At 33.5% G+C, this 20605-nt stretch overlaps 1 protein-coding gene across 3 annotated transcripts in view; it reads right to left on the bottom strand.

Annotated features, from left to right (window-relative positions):
• Positions 1-3813: 3813 nt before the first annotated feature.
• The window catches only part of LOC105483643 (highly divergent homeobox), a 198947-nt gene continuing 182155 nt past the window's right edge, over positions 3814-20605 (bottom strand). For 2 of the 3 annotated variants that reach the window (XM_024793345.2, XM_011744604.2), the window contains 3 exons: positions 19895-19978; positions 12111-12233; positions 3814-7930 (listed from right to left, as the gene is read on the bottom strand). In XM_024793345.2, coding sequence (XP_024649113.1) covers positions 7805-7930; positions 12111-12233; positions 19895-19978 — 333 coding nt within the window. In that variant the 3' untranslated portion in view covers positions 3814-7804. Of the gene's footprint in view, positions 7931-12110; positions 12234-16500; positions 16591-19894; positions 19979-20605 lie in introns of all 3 variants that reach the window. The other variant, XM_071088977.1, reaches the window with a different exon arrangement.

Genomic DNA, 20605 nt, shown 5'->3' with positions numbered 1-20605 from the left:
GAAAACTGCAGGTCAATATTTCTGATGAATATTGATACAAAAATCCACAATAAAATACAAGCCAAGATAGTTTAATGATACGTTAGAAAGATTATTTATCATGACAAAGTTAGATCCCTGGGATGCAACAATGGTTCAATATACACAAATCAACATCATATCAACATAATGAAGGATAAAAACCATATGAGCATTTTAATTGATGCTGAAAAATCATTTGAGAAAATTCAACATATTTTCTTAATAAAAACCCTGAAAAAATTGGGTATAGAAAGAACATACCTCAACATAATAAAAGCCATATATGACAGACCCACAGTTAATATCATATTGAACGAGAAAAAGCTGGAAGCCTTTTTTCTAAGATCTGGAACAAGACAAGGATGCCCACTCTAACCACTGTTCTTCAAAATAGTACTGGAAGCCTAAGATAGAACAGTCAGACAAGAGAAAGATATAAAGCATATGCAAATTGGAAGCAAAGAAGTTAAATTATAATTGGCTGATGATATGATCTTACATTTGGAAAAATCTAAAGACTCCACCAAAAAAACGATTAAAACTGATTAACAAATTCAGGAAAATTTCAGGATCAAAAATCAACATACAAAAATTAGTGCCATTTCTAAATGCCAACAGTGTAGTGTTAAAAAATAAAAATAAAAAATTGCTCCATTTACAATAACCACACAATAAATACCTAGGAATTAAGCAAAGAAGTGAAAGACCTCTATAATGAAAACTATAAAACACTGATAAAAGAAATTTAAGAGAACTCCCCAAAATGGAATATTACTCCATGTTCCTGTATTGGAAAAATCAATATTGTTAAAATGTCCATACTCCCCAAAGCAATCTACAGATTGAATGCAATTCCTATCAAAATACTAATGGCATTCTTCACAGAAATATGAAAAACAATTCTAAAATTTATATACAACCACAAAAGACCTAGGCTAGCCAAAGCTATCCTAAGCAGAAAGAGCAATGTGGAAAAATCACATTATCTGACTTAAAATTATACTACAGAGCAATAGTTAACAAAATTTATGGTTCTGGCATAAAAACAGACCCATAGACCAGTGTAACAGAATAGAACAGAACACAGAAGCAAATTCTCGTACCTGCAGTGAACTCATTTTTGACAAAGGTGCCAAGAGCATAAGCTGGGGAGAGGGCAGTCTCTTCAATAAATTGTGCTAGCTAGGAAAACTGGATATCCATATGCAGAAGAATGAAATTAGATCCCAATCTCTTGCCATATACAAAAATTAAAGAAAAGTGGACAAAAGACTTAAATCTAAGACATGCAACTACTATGAGAAAACAATGGGGAAAATCTTCAGGAAATTGGTCTGGGCAAAGATTTCTTGAATGAGACCCCAAATACAGAGGCAACCAAAACAAAGCTGGACAAATGGGATCACATCAAGTTAAAAAGCTTCTGCACAGCAAAGGATAAAATCAACAAAAAGAAGAGAACACCCTCAGAATGGGAGAAGATATTTGCAAAGTACCCATCTGACAAGAGATTAATCACCAGAAAATATAAGGAGCTTGAACAACTCTACAGAAAAAGTCTAATAATCTGATTAAAAATGGGAAAAAGATTTTAATAGACATTTCTCAAAAGAAGACATACAAGTGAAAAACAGGCATATGAAAAGATGCTCAATATCAATGATCATCAGAGAAACGCAAATCAAAGCTGAAATGAGATATCATCTCACCCTAGTTAAAATGGCGTGTATCCAAAAGGCAGGTAATAACAAATGCTGGTGAGACTGCGGATAAAAAGGAACCCTTGCACACTGTTGATAGAAATGTAAATTAGAACAACCTCTATGGAGAACAGTTTGGAGGTTCCTCAAAAATGTTAAAAATGAGCTACTTGTATGATCCAGCATTCCCACTGCTAGGTGTATACCCAAAAGAAAGGAAATAAGTACATCAAAGAAATATCTGCACTCTTATCTTTGTTACAACATTGTTTACAATAGCTAAGATTTGGAAGCAACCTTAGTGTCCATCAACAGATGAATGAATAAAGAAAATGTGATACATATACATAATGGAGTGCTATTCAGCCATCAAAAAGAATGAGATACAGTCATTTGCAACAACATGGATGGAATTGGAGATCATAATGTTAAGTAAAATAAGCCAGGCACAAAAAGACAAACATCACATGTTCTCACTTATTTGTGGGATCTAAAAATCAAAACAATTGGACTCATGGACATAGAGAGTAGGATGGTTACCAGAAGCTGGGAAGGGTAGTGGTGGGCTGGGAGGTGGGGTATAGTAGGTGGGAATGGTTAACCAGTACAGAAAATAAATAACTAGATATAACAAATAAGACCTACTATTTGATAGCACAATAGGGTGACATAGTTAATAATATCTTAATTGTATATTTTAAAATAACACAAAGAGTGTAATTGCATTGTTTGTAACTCAAAGGATAAATGCTTGAGGGGACAGATACATCATTTTCCATGATGTGCTTATTTCACACTGCAAGCCTGTATCATAACATGTCGTGTACCCCTTAAATATACACACCTACTGTGTGCCAACAATAATTCAAAAAATAAAAAAAATGGGAAAAATAACCTCAGATGAATAAAATGCTTAAAAACAAGCAAACAAACAAAAACAAACAAACAAAAAAATGTTTTCCCCCTCTGAGTCCAAATGTAATTGGGGGGAAACACCTTTGTGACATATTCACATGGGAAAATGCTCTCAATACATTTTTTAAGAGAAAAAGCAGAACACATCTTCATATTCAGCACAATTCCAGTTTTGTAAATATATATTTGAGAACATGATATGCAGAAGAAATGACTGGAATTAAATATTCTAAAATGTAATAATGATTCTTACTGGGTGATGGGATTACAAGTGGTTCTGTTTTATAATATATTTTCTACCTTTTCTAAAATTTCTGCAATGAACATTTATTACTTTGATAAAGAAATATAAATAAACAAGTGAAACTTCTTTAGCTTCATTTGATGTGAAAAATATTCACTCTTATGAACTACTCATCCATTGACTTGTCTTTTAAATAGATTTGCAATGATACTCATTCACTTATCTAAAATGAAATGATTTCACCATCTTAAGTCAATAATTTTGTAGATCTGAGAAAGACATCATTCATTTGAGATGCATTTTTGTATATGATTCACTCCTTGCAATGTTTTTGAAAATTTACCAACTGGGAAGAAAAACTGCTGTTTTGCTAATTAAAACATACCACTTGCCCTTCGCATTCCTTCCCCACTAGTTAGGTAACATGAAGAGTTTTAATTGGTAAAAGGCTTTGACAAGGCATGGGCATATTTCACACAAATTAAAAGCATGCTCAACCAGTTTCTAAGATAACCAGGAAAATTTAGATGCAAAATCGCCACATTAAAACAAAACAAACAAACAAACAAAAAAACTCTTGTAAAAATAACACTCTGTTACACTGTGGCAATTTACTTGCTGATGTTACCATTTAAATATAATATCCCGAACATATTTGTTGTCTATTACAAAATATTCACTTTATTCCACTGGTATTGGAGTTAAGTAAAGTCAGTTAAGGACAGTACACATGTCAGCTTGGAAATCAACTCAGTTTCCACATGAGCACTCCATTTTCTCCCTTCTTTGACCCCCAACACCTTATTATTCTCTTCATTTTTCATTTTATCAGAACCGTATTTCAGGGAGAAAATAATCCACTTTTAAAGGGGAAAGTGCTTACAACACAAAGGCTTATAAAAATAAATATTAAAATAAAGAAATAGATGTCTGTTAGTTGGAAATCATTTATTGCCTCTATAAAAGTTTAAATAAAAACTCTACAAAAATTCACATTACAGTCTGATGTGGTTTTAAGGTGACAGTATATTTCAGAGGTAGTACTAGTAAAATGGGATGCAGGATTGCTAAAATTAATTACTTAACAAGTTAATGCAAAATAAAATTTCAATGTGGAGCAATATACACTCAGTATATATTTTAATGAAATAATTTTAATTATATTTGCATGAAAATATCACTTTATTCTTTTTTCCCCCAGCAAATCTGCTCTTTATCAAAGTCTGTTTTCAGCAATGGTATGTAGACTGCAGGTTCACAAGTTAATAGCCTCCTCGATTATAGCATTACAGAGCATAGCTTGGTGAAGAGCATGATACAGTGCTGTCTGCCAAGGAAAATACCAACTTCAAAGAGAAATCTACCCATTTACCTAATATTTAGATACAGTGGTACGGATAACTCCCTTAAAAAGCTAACTTATCACATGTTTGCATGTTTAAGATCTGAATGAAAATCTAATATATTTAAAAAGCAGACAAAATTTCTGGAATAACACAACTGTAATATGGAAGAAGGGCAGGAGTTAAAGTTTTCAGAATGTCTTTTAAAAATGATCACAAACTATTTGTCCGAGATGAGGAAACTATCCCTTGGAAATGGGCTGAATCCGATTCCCACCACCCCCACCAAAAAGGCAACAAAGTTAATTTTAGAGCCAAGAATTATTTTAAATTCACCACTTAGGTTTTCTTCTACAAACTTACAGACTGCTGAATATGAAAGTGCCTCACAATAGATGTTGCTGTCTTTGGAGAAATGGCTTCTTTGACATCTTTTGCGGTCTTGGTCGAATAAAGAGTACAGAGTATAATTGGGTCTCAGCCTTTTCTTCTCCAACAATAACAAACATTTCTATCACATGCTTGTAATGGCAATACAATAATCCTGCTGTTGATAACTGACCTTACAACAAAATATCCCCAGTTTCCATGAAGAGGCCAATTTTCTTTTAAGGTTTTCTTTGCATGTGCTAATTTTCCTATTCTCCAGAGCAATTGCAATTCGCATTTTCTTGTGAATAAGTTTAGCTTGGCTGAAAAGAAGAAAATACCTTCCTTTTTGTTCGTATGTACACATTTTGGAAGGTAAGTGCTCTTACATACACATCTCTGGCTTAAAAACTGCTTGGCTATTCTAAGCTTAAAGCAGACATAGAAATGTAGTTAAAAGAAAAAAGAAGTGTTTTTGTTTTGTTTTGTTTTGTTTTTTTCCACATTGGCTTCTGTCTCCCTGAGAGAGCCTTCAGATAGTAAGATCTGTTTTAATACTCTCAAAGCCCTAAAGAAAGAAACACTAGTTAGTTAATTTTTATCCCCAACCATGAAGATGTTCACAAGAGTAATTATAAGCTAATAATTTTTCCTACTCTAACATATCTCAAAACCAACTCCTATCTACATATGCAAAAAATATACTTTCTTCATAACAACTTTTCAAAGCTTGACCTTGACATCTTTTTCAAAATCTACCATGCATAATTTCAATCTGGCAATTATGGTTCTTTTTCTATAGATACAGGTATTTCCTTTGGTTCTTGCTACAGAACAGCCACATTTCATTTTAGAAGTGTTTTAATTCCAGTGATGGTGAAGGAAAACATTCTGGTGCTGAAACACAAATTTCAAGTCAAAAGGAGTTCTAAATGTATTGTTACGATTTATATAGTTTCTGTTTTGATGAAACTTTAAACAGGCAAAAAGATCATCTATGCTTTCTCTAAAATTGTAGACTAGAAATCCTTCTAAGAATCACACCTAGCAGAACCTTAAATCTATTAAAAATTCTATTTAAATAAGGTTTATTAATATCATAGAAGATGTTAACAAGAAATAATTATTTGTGAAGTTTACAGTTTGCTGAGAAAACCAGTGTCCAGCACAGTGTCTTCTCTATAGCAGGAGCTCAACAAATATTTTTCAATTTAGTGACTAATGGCTGATGTGTGACAAATACAATCTATAGTGTTAAAAGTTATAGGAGAGAGTATACCTATACTTAATTTGCAATGAGAACCAAATAAGAAGGGGCTTAAATTGAAGCAGAAGTAATTATATTTGAAAGATAAACTCAATAACTATGAAGCAGACCCTCGGAGAGACTTGAAGACCTGGAATTTGTTCATGCTACTTAAGAAGTGGTTTCTAAATTTGCTGTATATGGGGGCGACTCTTTGTCTCATGGAGGAATTGGTGTGACTGGTACATTTAATCATAATATCTGAGGTTCTGTTACTCTGTGCTGCTTTCTCTGAATGGAATTTGGCTTGTCAGCAAGAAATACTAACCACTGTTTGCAAAACTCCATATGGCTCAAGGAAGCATATCTGAACACTGAAATATTCTTATTAACAAAGGAACCATATCAGTAGTATGGCAGCAATATAAACAAATAAGTGACAAAATGAGACTATCAGTGGGACTTTACCTATTTGTGTGTGTGGGAGGATGGGACACTTCAGAGTTAAAGACATTTATGACCGCCTTTCTGTGTTCATAAGTTGGTATTAGTAAATTTCAAGATCAAATCTGGCTCTAATTACAAATTTTAAAAATATCCGAATACCTACTATGTACCCACAAAAATTAAAAACAAATTGGAAACAGAAACTTGATGACCGAAACAGCCATCTAGCTACTTCATTAATCTTTTAGGTATAGATAGTAATTTAACCATGCAACACAATTGCACACTGCCAAGTCACAAATATATGACACTGTGAGCTTAGGGAGAAAGTGATATTTTTTCTTCTATGGATCTTGGTAATACCATCTGGTACTCCGGAAAGGAAGAACTGCAAAGAACAGTCTACAGTATGTTGCCATCTGGTACCTACTAATAGAACAACTGGGTAGCTTGCCCATTTTAGGTGTGTACTCATAGAATAGTATTCAGGGAATTCAGAAGACTGTGATTTACAACCAAAGTAGTATAACTCTTTTTGAATACTATCCTTGGCTGATGGCTCTGTACAGGCCTCATATGGAAATGAGGTAAATTTTGTGGCAAAGCTGAATGACTAAATTTTTTAAAAATCTCAGCAGCTTACCTTGACTTCCTGTTTCATAACATGTAAGAACTAAAAAAGAATTATAAAGATGGTGATAAATTTAAAATATTTGCGTAACACTTCATCTAACTCAGTTATACAAATTTACTACTAGAATGTCAATTGTATCAATATTTGTCATTTGTAGTAATGAAGAATCCCCATCAAGACTAATTTTGACAACATTTTGTTTCTGTACACTTCGTAATTTATTTGACGTTATGTTGATTAAATTACCTTTCCATTGTGCTTCCCCAACCCCACACAAATATTTGGGTTAGATAATAGAAGAACACCAGCAATTTACAATTACATACCTGTAATCATTTCAATTTTCAATCATTAGCTTAAGTCGAATTCTCATAGGGGTTAAAAAATAAATCAGAGAACTCATTAAATAATGAGTTAAATACTTTTTTAAAGTTTTATTTTAAATGTTCAGTCCACTTTCCTGAGAAAAAGTGTATGTGGATGATAGGAAAAGCAGAGAAGAAGAAAGAAGATGTAATGGCTACAAAAACAAGACTAATCAAGCTGTAGCAACTTGATAAGCAATGCTGAAATGTCTTTAGTTATTTTGTCTCTGGTTAGAAATTAGACATAACAAATTTCAGGGTTAAACTGCTGAAACTTAAATATAAATTTTTTCCAGAGTTCCATCAGTTAAAAAAATACTCTCTCAAACAATGCTTTTAAATTTCACCTACATTTTTTGCACTGTAGCCATTATATCTTGTACATTCTTCACAGAATATGTCCGTTTCAACAATGTGTTTTCCCAACTAAAGAATACCAGGGCAACAGAATGCAGTTATCTTGAAATGCACACCTGTTACGAAGCCAAAAGGCTGTATCATACATTCCCTCCAACTGAAATCACAAACTTTCTGAGACATTTTTCTCTGATAAAGAAGATACACTGAATGAGGTATCATCAGGCTCCAGCGAGGCATGATTGAAATCCATTTCTTCTAATTCAGGAGGTAAATCTGACAGCAGTGCCTGAATAAAAAAAAATTGATATTTTTGAATTAGTATGTGGATAGATTGTTTTCCAATTTTATGTTAATAGTTGTAGTCCTCTCATGGTGAATTATCTTTTTGGATTTAAAGAATAATTTATACTTTGGGATCTTAGACAATACCTTACCTAAAAGAAAAATTCTTCATACATTATTAAGAAAGTAACAAAATTCTAGATGTTGAAAGTGTGAATTGTGTAGAGTGCAACCTTTACAAAGGGGATATTAAGAGGGAAATGAGCAACTCTTCTGAACCAAGTGCTTTGAAGTGTTTGAGGTTAGTGATTTTCATACTAGTTTGGAGTGTGCATTGATCACTGTTTAAGGGATTTAAAATTGCGTTCTTTGTTAAAATATTCATGCCAGTTATGCTGTCCTTCATAGGAGACTGCATTTAACAAAACACTATTTTGTACTTCAGTGGGAGAAAGAACTTAGCAGTATGGAAAAACGTTCAGCTATTTTACTTTAGATTAAATTTTAACAACTTGAAAAGACCAAGTAATTTTATTTTTTCTTTCCTAAGGCTATGTTCATACCTACAGATGGTCAGGCATCCACCAGAGCACAGCGGAATCAGTGGATCTATCTGTAGAAATGATGTATCTGGAGGGCTACTCATTTCTCTGTTTGAGTAATAAGGATAATCCAATAACGATAAACTAAGCTTTGTCATGGTCTAATTGTTTTATCTGAAGTTGGAGAACATGCACCCATACTAAAGAAATAAATGATTGATCAAGTTTTATGCGGCTGACAATGCTGATGTTCACTTGACCACGAGGAATTTTGAACTTAATGACTGATTTGCTGCTTCCAATACTAAGAATAATGTAGCATATTTGACAATTTTTAGACAGTATTACTTGTAATGTGGGCTTTGGGTGCAGTGGTTAATAAGGACCAAGGGAACAGGAACAGATAAAAGCTTGTCACTACCCAATTAAGGAACAGAAAGGGCATGTTGGAGAATATATGAAATCCACTGTTGAAATAAGACAGTATGCACTCATTCTCTTTATTAAAAGAAGTGGCAGCTGCAAATCCTATACTCCTTGCCTTGTAGCACAGAGGCAAGATAAAAACATTCTCATTTTTATCAGGCTATGTAAGGGAAGACTAACCCCTATCTGGCAGACAAGCTGTTATTATTTATTTTATAAAATTGAATTTCTCATAAATTTATTGCTGGAACTGAGAGTATATACACAGTACACTAACTTAAAGGTAATGCATGCTTTCTAAGTTGCTAGATTTCAGTAATACGACACAGAGTCATTTTCTCCTAGAAAAGTGTTTTACCACTAAACCAGTCCCAGCGCAATGGGGCCTTTTCTGACGTTGGCTGATCATTCTATGTGAAATACATCACAGATTTAGCTCACTTTGCAATTTTGAAGATGCCATATTAAAGAGGAGAAAGTGTTCAAATTAACATCACTAAACATGTGCTTAGAGTCAGACAGTCAAGATAATGAGATTTAATGATATTCTAATTTTTAGTGGGGAGATTACAAATCAGAGAAGCATTGTTATTTATTTCTTTGTTACTGCATTATAAGTAGTTGACTGAGTAAAATGAGTGCAGTAAAAATATACAAAAATTTTAATATCTGAGGCAGCATGGGGCACTACTAATACATGTGGTCCACTTTAGAATTCTTCTTTCAGTATCTTACTAGATTTGCAACTGAAAAAAATCTTTGGATTATAACAGTTGTTGGAACTGCCATTTTCACAGATACTAAGGTGAATACAATTAACTTTCTTTATTACGAATGTTTCATAAATGACAACTATCCTCAGGTTCTGACCTACTGTCATTTTTCCCAAGAGATTAAAACATTTTCCATATGATCAGTTTCCATAACACTTATTCTAGACTCTATGGTATGAATATCAATTTCTGTAGTATTAATCATTCTTATCCCACTCGCAAAGTGGAGAAATTGAAGTTCAAGAAAGGCTATTGATCTGGCTAGGAACACACAGTGAATTAGCAGAAGCAAGACCACAGCAAATGACTAAGTATAATGCTGAAAATATTACTTTGATTTTAAAGTGGCTAATTGATTTAAACAACAACAACAACAAAATCTTTGGGCAATCTAGTGTTTCAGTCAAAGACTATCACATTTTGTAAACCCTGGACTACTTCAATGGTCCAAAATATTCTATGGACCACACGTCTCACTCAACTTACACAAATCAAGATTAATGAAAGAACACTGAAAATTTGTTTTAAAATTAAAAACCAGTGACACATGGTTGTCTTTTATAAGGTAGAATAAAATGAATTCCAGAAAGAAACCCATAAATATTTCATGATGTAAAGATCAGTAGTTTAAGTAATTACCTAGATAACTTTTTTGGACTACTATTCGTGTCTTCTATATTTTGTGACCATATTCTGAGATTCATTATACTCATTCTTAGTTATACAAATTAGTAGTTTCTATTTGGTGCTGATTATACTGGCTATAAAGCTCACTACAATTTTTGAATCATGTTCTCTTTCAGCCAACTTTTGTCCATATACTAATTTATTAGTCTTTAATCAGAGGGAAAGTAGAAGAGGAAGAGAAAAATAAAAATGCACATTAGTTACACTTCTTATTTGTTATTGGTATTGGGAAAAGAACCAAACCAGGAATGAGGTTAGAATTAGGAAATAAAATGGAGTCTGTGTACTATTCCTAGATGTCAAGAGACACAGAAACTTGCTAGTTACTTGGCCATATAACTCTGAATTCACAACCATGCTATGACTTTCAAAACAAGGGCCACACTTCAAGTTATTCCTCTGCTTGTACCTAATTTTGTTTATTCACAGTTATTTAAAATTTACAATACTCTTGGAACCGTGTTCAAAACTACCTCCCCTATTCATTTAAAATCTGCATTTTTAGGTTTCTAAAAAATAAACACGTTTTCAGTATGTCACGGAATACACATAACTCACATAATAAACCAATATGCTTAAATTAAGCTGGCAAAGATAAATGAAAGCTACTGTCTTGGAATGTCTGTGTGTGTGTGTGATGGGGTGCACAGGGAGTAAAATTCATAAAACTTGACACATAATATACATGCTGGTTTGAACATCATGAGTAAATTTATTAGCTTCAATTTTGTGGTTCAGCACTTCAATAAAATATATAAAGGCTATTTCATTTAAAAAAAAAAAGGAGGCTTATATGATGCTATGGCTTTAATCTTTTTCCTTAGGGATATCTGGGGTGGGCTATATACATGCTGTCTTTCTTTGATGTAAGAGATGAATATTTGTACTCCTGACATTCCTTGATGAATAAAAAACCTCTGAGACTGTTTCCTAAATAAGATAAGGGTTACCTGTGTCTCACACCACTCCTATAGAACTGTGACAAGGAATCAGCATAATGACATATAGTTCAAATGAAAATTTGTTATAATTTAATATTAAATGGAATATTTATTATAATTCTATAGTTTTTAGCAGGCCTAACAAATTATTATACAGATTTCACATGAATATTTGAGACACGAAATGTAATTTGGGAGGAACTGGTAAACAAAAACCCACATCAACATGCAAAAGACAGTAAATTTCATCTTTGGAGTCAAAAATTCAAATGCTCAAATACTTAAATTGGGAAAAGTAAGTGATGCACTGTGGAAACAAAGAATTTCACAAAGTAATTTCATATTTTCTTAGTGATGAGCAACACATTACAGAACAGAAGATGTCCAAACATCTGTGAACTGTAGTGAAGGTTAACAAGAAATTAAGATCCAGAAGAGAGGCAAAGAAATGCTTTAACTGTTTCATTCACAAAAGGTCCCAAAATATGTGCCTCTCTAGTTAGGGTAGCCCAGTCTCTATCAACATTTTCAGAAATTTCTTTGAAATTAATTTTAAAATTATTTTTCCCACCTAAAGACTAACCTGAAATTAAAAGCATGTTAATCAATTATTTTGATTTTCCACTGAAGCAGCATTCAAAACCTGAGCAGCTATTCTCAAGAAAACTGTTTTGCAAAGGTCATGAAATAACAAATATTTCCTCCATGCCAAACACAAATGAAGTATAAAAATGAAAATATATGAAGAACCCAAGTGTGACATACCATTTTTCGACTTGATACATTGCAGCTTACAACTCTCTCCTGGGACCTACCTGCTGTTGTTCCTTATCGTCAGCTTTCATAGCTAATATCAAGCTTCTGACAAAAGTCTGAAGTTTAAAGTATTTTTGCTTTTGAATCTCTAGCTCATTTTCAATGAATTTGACTTCTTCATTCTGAAAGAGAAAATATCAAATGATACAATTACCTTATGTAAACCTAGGAGTGTACATGTTTGATGCACAATAAAATTCTTAAAAACCATCAAATAAGAAGGACAATAAAGAAAACAAAATGTTAACATAAAGGAATACAAAGCATGGAAGAAAATGATCCTATTAGTCATAGGCTGCCTTTTAAGCAAATCACTATAGAAAACAATTTTTAAGATCAAAAACCAATCCAATCAGTTCCAGTAAGAGAAAAACCAAAAAACAGCTCCCTTCTTGGAAAGACCCCTCCTCTATCAAGCCTAATTGGCATTTAGATTAAGATTAAGAATAAAGGCTGGGCACATGGCTCACACCTGTAATCCCAGCACTTTGGGAGGCAGAGGTGGGCGGATTACCTGAGGTCAGGAGTTTGAGACCAGCCTGGCCAACATGGTGAAACCCCATCTCTACTAAAAACACAAAAATTAGTCGTCCGTGGCAGCATGTGCCTGTAGTCCAAGCTACTCAGGAGGCTAAGGCAGAAGAATCACTTGAACCCGGGAGGCAGACAGAGGTTGCAGTGAGTGGAGATTGCACTGCTGCATTCCAGCCTGGGCAGCAAGAGTGAGACTCCGTCTCAAAAAAAAAAAAAAAAAAAAAAAAAAATTGAGAATAGACGGAGTCCAATTAACCCAAAGAGCAATAGCAGACACAGTAATGTTGAATTTGCCATTCAGAAAGCCAACTACTCAGAACTTAAATGGTTAATTTGCACAAAGAAGAGCCTGAAATTACTAAGACTGTTTTAAGTTGTTTGCTGAGCCTCCACAGATTAAGTAGGAGTCTGTTATTCCAAAAAATCTGAAAATGTACCACTGTGTACCATTGGTGTAAGAATCAGTTACTCTACTATTTTTGCTAGTTGCATAGGTAAAACAACTGGACTAATATTTGGGAGTATTCTAGTGCCAGGACTACTGATAACTGTAAACTTGGGTGGGTGACACTCTTTACTCATCAGTAAAATGGTTATTATACTGGTACTCCCTGACAGTTCTAGCTTTGAGGGCTCTAACACTCAAATAAGATAATGACCATGAAAGTGCTCTGAATAGGTTTACTATAAAAGCCACAGTAATCAGGAAAGGATGGTATTGCATAAGGGTAGACATATCAACCGATAGAAAAAAATAGAGATGAGAAATAAATCCCCACAAAAATGGTCGATTGATTTTCAACAAAGGCGCTGAGGTCACCCAATAGATAAAGTATTGTTTTTCAACAAACAGTGGTTAAACAAATGCAAATCCACATGCAAAAAAAAAAAAATTATCAACCCTTACCTCACATCATGGGCAAAATGTAACAAGACATGGATCATAGACCTAAAGCTAAAATGCATAATAAAACTGAAACTTTTAGAGGAAAAGAGAGGAGAAAATCTTTGTTACCTTGGGTTAGGCAAAAAGTTCCTTAAATAGAACACAAAACTTATGGAACTTAAAAAAAAGAAAACTTTTATTTTAATTTATTTAGTTAAATCAATTTTATTTATTTATTTTTTTATTTAAAGACAGGGACTTGCTCTGTTGCCCATACTGGAGTGCAGTGGTACAATCATAGCTCACTGCCACCTTGAACTACTGTGCTCAAGAGATCCTCTCACCTCATTAGCTAGACTACAGGTATGCACCACCATCCCTGGCTAATTGTTTTTTAACTTTTTTGTAGAAATGGGATCTCCCTATTTTGCCCAGGCCGGTCTTGAACTCATGGTCTCAAGCGATCCTCCCACATCAGTCTCCCAAAGTGTTGGTATTACTGGGATACATTATTGTGCCTAGCCTCAAGAAAGACCTATTTTATAAAATGAGGTCAGGAGTTTTAAACCAGCCTGGGCAACATAGCAAGACCCTGTCTCTACCAAATATATATATATATATATATATATATATATATATATATATATATATATATATATAGCCTGACATGGTATGGTGTGGTGGCATGCAGCTATAGTCCCAGCTATTCAGGAGGCTGAAACAAGAGGACTGCTTGAGCCCAAGAGTTTGAGGTTGCGGTGAGCCATGATCACACCACCGCACTTCAGTCTCGGTGAGAGTGAGACCCTACGTCAACAAACAAAACAAAACAATACAAAAAGCAACTTTGCTCTTTAAAATATATTGTAAAGAAAATAAAAAATAAAGCCATATATAGGGAGAAAATATTTTCAAACCATACATCTGACAAAGCACTTGGATTCAGAATACATAAAGAACTTACAGCTCAATTATGAGATGAGCAACAAAGTAAAAAGCAAAATATCTGAACACACTCTTCATCAAATAAAGTATCTGAATGACTAATAAGCACATGAAAATATGCTTAATGTCATTTGTCCTTAAAGAAATACAGATTAAAACTACTGACATATTACAATATGTCAGTACTACTGCTGACATATTACAAAGAGATACTACTACTGACATATTACAATAGTTAAAGTTAAAGAGATTGACAATACCAAGTGCTGACAAGAATGTGGAGCAATTAGAAGTCTCATACATGTTGACAAAAGGTGTCCACCTCTGCAAAATGCTTGAAGAGATTGATTCTGAGCCAAATATGAGTGACCAAAGGCCTGTAACACAACCCTCAGGAGATCTTGAGAAATGTGCCCAAAGTGGTTGGGCCACCACTTGATTTTATACATTTTAGAAAGACACAAGGCATAAATCTATATTTGTAAGTTATACATTGGTTTGGTTCAGAAAGGAGGGGCAACTGGAAGCAGAGACTTCCAGGTCAAACACAGATTCAAAGATTTTCTGAATGGCAATTTCTTGAAAGAGTTATCAATAGAAAGGAATGTCTGAGTTATGATTAGGGGCTGTGGAGACCAAGGTTTTATCTTGCAGATGAAGGCTCCAGATAGCAGGCTTCAGAGAGAATAGATTGTAAGTGTTTCTTATCAGACTTAAAGAATCTGTTTTATCAGTAATTCTAAACGGGAAGAAGATATGATGAGGCATGGCCAGCTTGCCATTCCCATCATGGCCTGAACTAATTTTTCAGATTAACTTTGGAATGCCCTTGGCCAAGAGGGAGGGTTCATTCAGATGGTTGAGGGACTTAGAATTTTATTTTTGGTTTATTAATACATACATTTTTGGTGAAAGTGTAAAATGGTACAGCTACTTTGGAAAATATTTTGGCAATTTCTTATGAAATTCAACATAATTTTTCTTAACATAAGACTCAGCAATCCTACTTTGAGGTATTTGCCCAAGATAAATGAAAGCACATGTCATAAAAAGACTTATCAATATTCATAGCAGGTTTATTTATAATAGTCCCAAACCAGCAGCAGTTCAAGACTTCATTAGCAGGTGAATAAACAAATTATGGTGGTGTTTACACAACTACGTCCACCTGTCAAAACTCATCTAACTGTATACTTAAGAAGAGGAATTTTATTGTATGAAAATTATGCATCAATTAACCTGGTTAAAAATAAAGTCTATCCCAAAGGGGCGAAACAAAATCTTTTCCTTCTGTCTAACTGACACTTTGTAACCTCTGACCATCATTCCCTTATTTCCCAATTTCCCGCAAGCCCTTGGTAACCACCATTCTACTCTCTGCTTGTTTGAATTTGATTGTTTTTTATTGCGCACATAAATGAGAACATAGTGGGAGTCTTTCTGTTCCTGGCTTATTTCATTTATCATAATATTCTCCAATTCTGTCCATGTTTTTTCAAACAACAAAATATTTTTATATGCTGAATTGTATGAATGATGAATATGGTAAATAATAATAATATATTGTACATTTCCAAATCACTATGAGAAAAGTTGAAATGTTTTCACCACAATATATGGTAATTTGTGGTGATGGATATGTTATGTAGCTTGATTTAATTAATCCACATGGTATTCATAAATCATAACAGCATTTTGTACCCTATAAATATACACAACTCTTGTCAGCTTAAAATTAAAAAGTAAAAATTATTGTAAATAAATAATCAGCCAGTTACCATTTCAAAAAACATGAAAGTAGGCTATGATTATTCTTTGCATCTAGCAAACTGGTCTCAAAATCATAGCAGGACTTTTAACAGCATTTGTTCAGAAAACCAAATTAAAGTATATTACAATTAATTGGTTCTAGGGGTATTTTTATTGTTTCAATTGAGAGGATGCTGTAGTATTTATCATATCCAGTCTATTAAGATGTTTACTATACCATCTATTTTATCAGCTTAGTTAAAAGCTTTTTTTACCTGATAAAACTGCTTCTTCTCAGACCATTTAATATCAAGTGAATCATCTGTACAAGTGAAATTCCTTATCCAGAGGCACTCTATAAAAATCTAAATTATAAGTAAGCATTATAATAAAATTCAACATACTCCTGTCATGATATATTTTACTAATTTTAAGCCTTTGCTTTATTAGTATTCATTGTCGGAGCAGTAGTATTAGTAAAGTGCTGACCAGGAAGTCTTTTCTAAAACAGGAGATATACGTTATCATTATAGTAGTATGTGGTTTGAATGCACAGTCCTTCTTAGCTGCATTCACAGTGTATTGGGAAACATTAATTCACATTTACAAAAGTCATGAAGCATCTTTTGATATGCAGACTTCTAATTCTCCATGCAAATATTTCTCCTCCTCGGTATTTATGCAATGTTTGGAAAATATAAACAGCTTTAAGATAATTTAATATTGCAGACATTTTCTTCACAGAGCTGCTTTGCAAGCCTATTAAATACCTCCTAGATAACAGGCAGTAATTTATGTGTACTTTCCAGATTTTCTAAGTAAATCAATGCTTGTGAGAAGAACTAGTATCATAACGTCAGTTACTGATTTTCATAAAACAGATCTATCTTATTTTTATTGTTGTTAAAGTCCTACCTACATTTTGAGTAAGCTTTGTTAATTCTTTTTCAAGATGATAGTAAGGAGAACTCCAGGTTCCACGTTGACCAGAGCTTTGATATCTGAGCAAGCTATTAATGTCTGCCAAGTCTGAGGTGCTATTTTATGATGCAGTTACTCCTGCCTCAGGTACTGAGCCCATCAACGTATCTCATAAACATTTTGTGTTAGTTAGAATTCCGAAGAACATGAATTTCTGGTGATGTATCTCAATCAAAAACTCCACTATGACCAAAATGAGTATTGATGGTTGCATAGTAATAAGTGTCAAATGCACCATTGGAAACATTCTTTCAGTTTGCTACATGAAATCCCAAGAATGACAGACTGAATAATTCAGTGTAGGGGAAAAAATACAATGATCCAGCTCCTGATTTTATGTAAATGAGTACTTGCATAATAGTTTTAAAATTATTTCCAAAGATGAATTAAGTCATTTGTTCACTCACTCAGCAATTACTATAACTATAGTTACAGTTGAACAGTTATGAGGCAGGCTCTCCACCAGGTAACACATAGGTGAATAAAGTAAGTCTCTTCTCACAAGAAGTTTATGATGAATATATCATCATGTGCTGTATAACAACGTTTCAGTCAACAATGTGCCACATATAATGACAGTCATCCCATAAAATTATTATGGAGCTGAAAAATTTCTATCACTTAGTGACGCTGTAGCCATCATAACGTCATAGTACAATGATTAACTTCTCTATGGTAAGATACACAATCCTTACCTTTGTGTTCCAATTGCCTACAGTATTCAATACAGTGACATGCTGTACAGGTTTGTAGCCTAGAAGCAATAGGCTATATCATATACGCTAGGTATGTAGTAGGCTATATACATCTAAGTCTGTGTAAGTATACTTTATGATGTTTTGCACAATGACAAAATTGCCTAACAATGGGTTTCTCAGAATTTATCCCCATCATTAAGCGATGCATAATGGTACTTAAGATATCAACAATGTGGTTTTCATCCCCAAACAAGAAACACTAGTATGTGTATACCAAGGGGTACAACATTTTCTCTGAAGACAGATTAAATTACTAAACTGGCAGGGCTTTTTAAAACCAACATCTTGACATCAGTAACAAAAACTGCTATATGAGGTTTTGCTTACCTTTCCTTTAGAAGTAACAAAGTTCATGTGAGATGAGTTGAAAAATTTTAAAATCATGATTACAAAAATATATATTTTCCATATAGGTGCTGAATTTTGAAAATTAAAGAAAATAACTTTATGGAACTGCCAAGACAGAGGCAATTATATAAAACATATAAGAAAATTCCTAATGGGGCAGTAAATGACCCCTTGTTTCCACAGAATTTATTACAATGGAAAACACTGGATTGATACAATGTTCTTTAGAGTTCAATGAAAAATATTAGCAAACATTTCTGGACTAGACACTCTGCCCTGCCCTACTCTGGTTTTTAGCACCAAACCGTTTCAAGTAGACTGCCACCCAAGAGGCGAGAGGTCTTGGAAAGAATCCTCTGAGTCCTGGGCCCAACCCTCTTTGACATATTTGAGAATGCTAAGAGGAGTACACTTAACAGCTGTGCAATCCAGTCCTTTCATCTGTAGTTTCCACAACCTGTGCCAAGTTGTGGCATGCAGAGACATTGTAATCCTGAACTGGGCATTTAGAAATATTATATGGCCATGTAGGAGAGATTATCATAATCTCTTGTATTTCAGAACCAACAAATTTATAATTCTGTTAGTTGGAAATACAGTCGAAACATAGGATTTTATCAGTTCTTTGGCCATTTAGGAAGTACATTTCAAAAGATATTTCCCTTCTGTGTTTACAATATTCAATATTTTAAAGCTTGACATGTTATGAATATTTGGAAAACAGAATCTGTTGGATGGCATACATTTCAATTATAGTAAAACTGAAAAGATTTTAGAGGAAATGACAGCTGTTGTACTTTCTGATTAAATACTATTTTCTGTTAACATTTTAACATTACTAATCTCTGCTTTGAACACTGATGACATTTCATGACAAGAACTTTTGTGTATGAAAAGAGCTGTGTGGCCAAAATTTCAGAAGGCCCCAAAGTTACCTAGTAAGATAGAATAATCATTATCAAAGGGACAGCTTTTATAAATCTATGCAGAAAACATATTGACATACAGACTAATAGATTATGTTCAGATTTAATAAAAAAAATATGTATAGCACTCTTTCAAAGGCAGCTTTCCAATTTAGTAACAAATGACATTAAGAAAAGGTCATCTGTATTCTTATTCATTCTGTATTTGCTTTGGAAATTGTTTGTAAACTTCTCCTAGAACAGGTATATTATTATATTTTTAAAAATTATCTACAGAAGAAGTAAAAATTTAGGATAAAATTACTAAAGTCCACTGGAAAAAAATATCCCTTTTACCGTCATTTAAAAATGAACTTTGGCTTTAGAAAAGCTTTGTCATACATTTCATGTTGACCACTACTAAGTACTGCCTCCATCCTGCCATATACCATCAATACTTACTCCACTCAGCAAACTTTTTGCCTAAGATCATAACCCCTAAACCAGACAGCAATAATTAAAATAATCAGCACTCTGACTGATACTCAAATTGCCAGAAAGAATTAATGCAGAGCCTCAGAATGCTTAACTTATTAAATAGGAGTAACATAGGTATTGTAAAATTCTGCCTCATTTAATACCTTCTCTTAATAAATTCATAATTTTAATTTGCCTACCTTATAATCCAAGAGAGAGTTTACTTGTTCTACTTCAGAATTACTTATCATGTCACTTTCTTCATCATCAATAATTTCTATTTTCTGTAACAGAAGTAGAGAAGTTACAAATATATATCACGTCATTCTTACTACACTCAGCAATGTATAGAAAATACGCATTCAATGTTCAGGTTGTCTAGTCTAGATTATCTGGAATGAACTCTGATAACTGACTGGCTCCTCAGTGTTACACATAGTGTGTGTCTGAGCCACCTCCCTCTACCTTTAACTGATGACTAGTAAATAAAAACATTAATACTATTTAAAATAGGAAATGTCTTTTTACAATATCCCTAACAAAACAGGCAAACTGCTTAAACAGTACCCTCCAGTGACAGGAAATTCACTTCCTGTAATGGTGGTCTATTTTAATGGGGGTAAACACACAATTGATGAAATAGTTTTCTTTTGTAAGTTTCCACATGCCTCTTTGTGACTTCTAATGTAAAATGTCAGCATAAGATATTCCAAAATCAAATACCATTTTTTAAAATTCCAATATTTACTGCAGACTGCACAACTTTAGCTCGACAACTAATTAAAAGCAGGCATCTATGATGTAGTGATAAAAATATCATGATGATTTGTTTCCTTCATTGAAGACTAACATCCAGGATAAGGAGGTGGAGAGAGAGGAAAAGGGAGAAACAGAAAGGAGAGAGACAGATT

Source organism: Macaca nemestrina, chromosome X (assembly GCF_043159975.1).
Source record: "Macaca nemestrina isolate mMacNem1 chromosome X, mMacNem.hap1, whole genome shotgun sequence".
In the NCBI taxonomy this organism is placed as follows: Eukaryota; Metazoa; Chordata; class Mammalia; order Primates; family Cercopithecidae; genus Macaca; species Macaca nemestrina.
The sequence above is the reverse complement of the archived record's forward strand: the minus strand, read 5'-3'. Positions and strand labels throughout refer to the sequence as shown.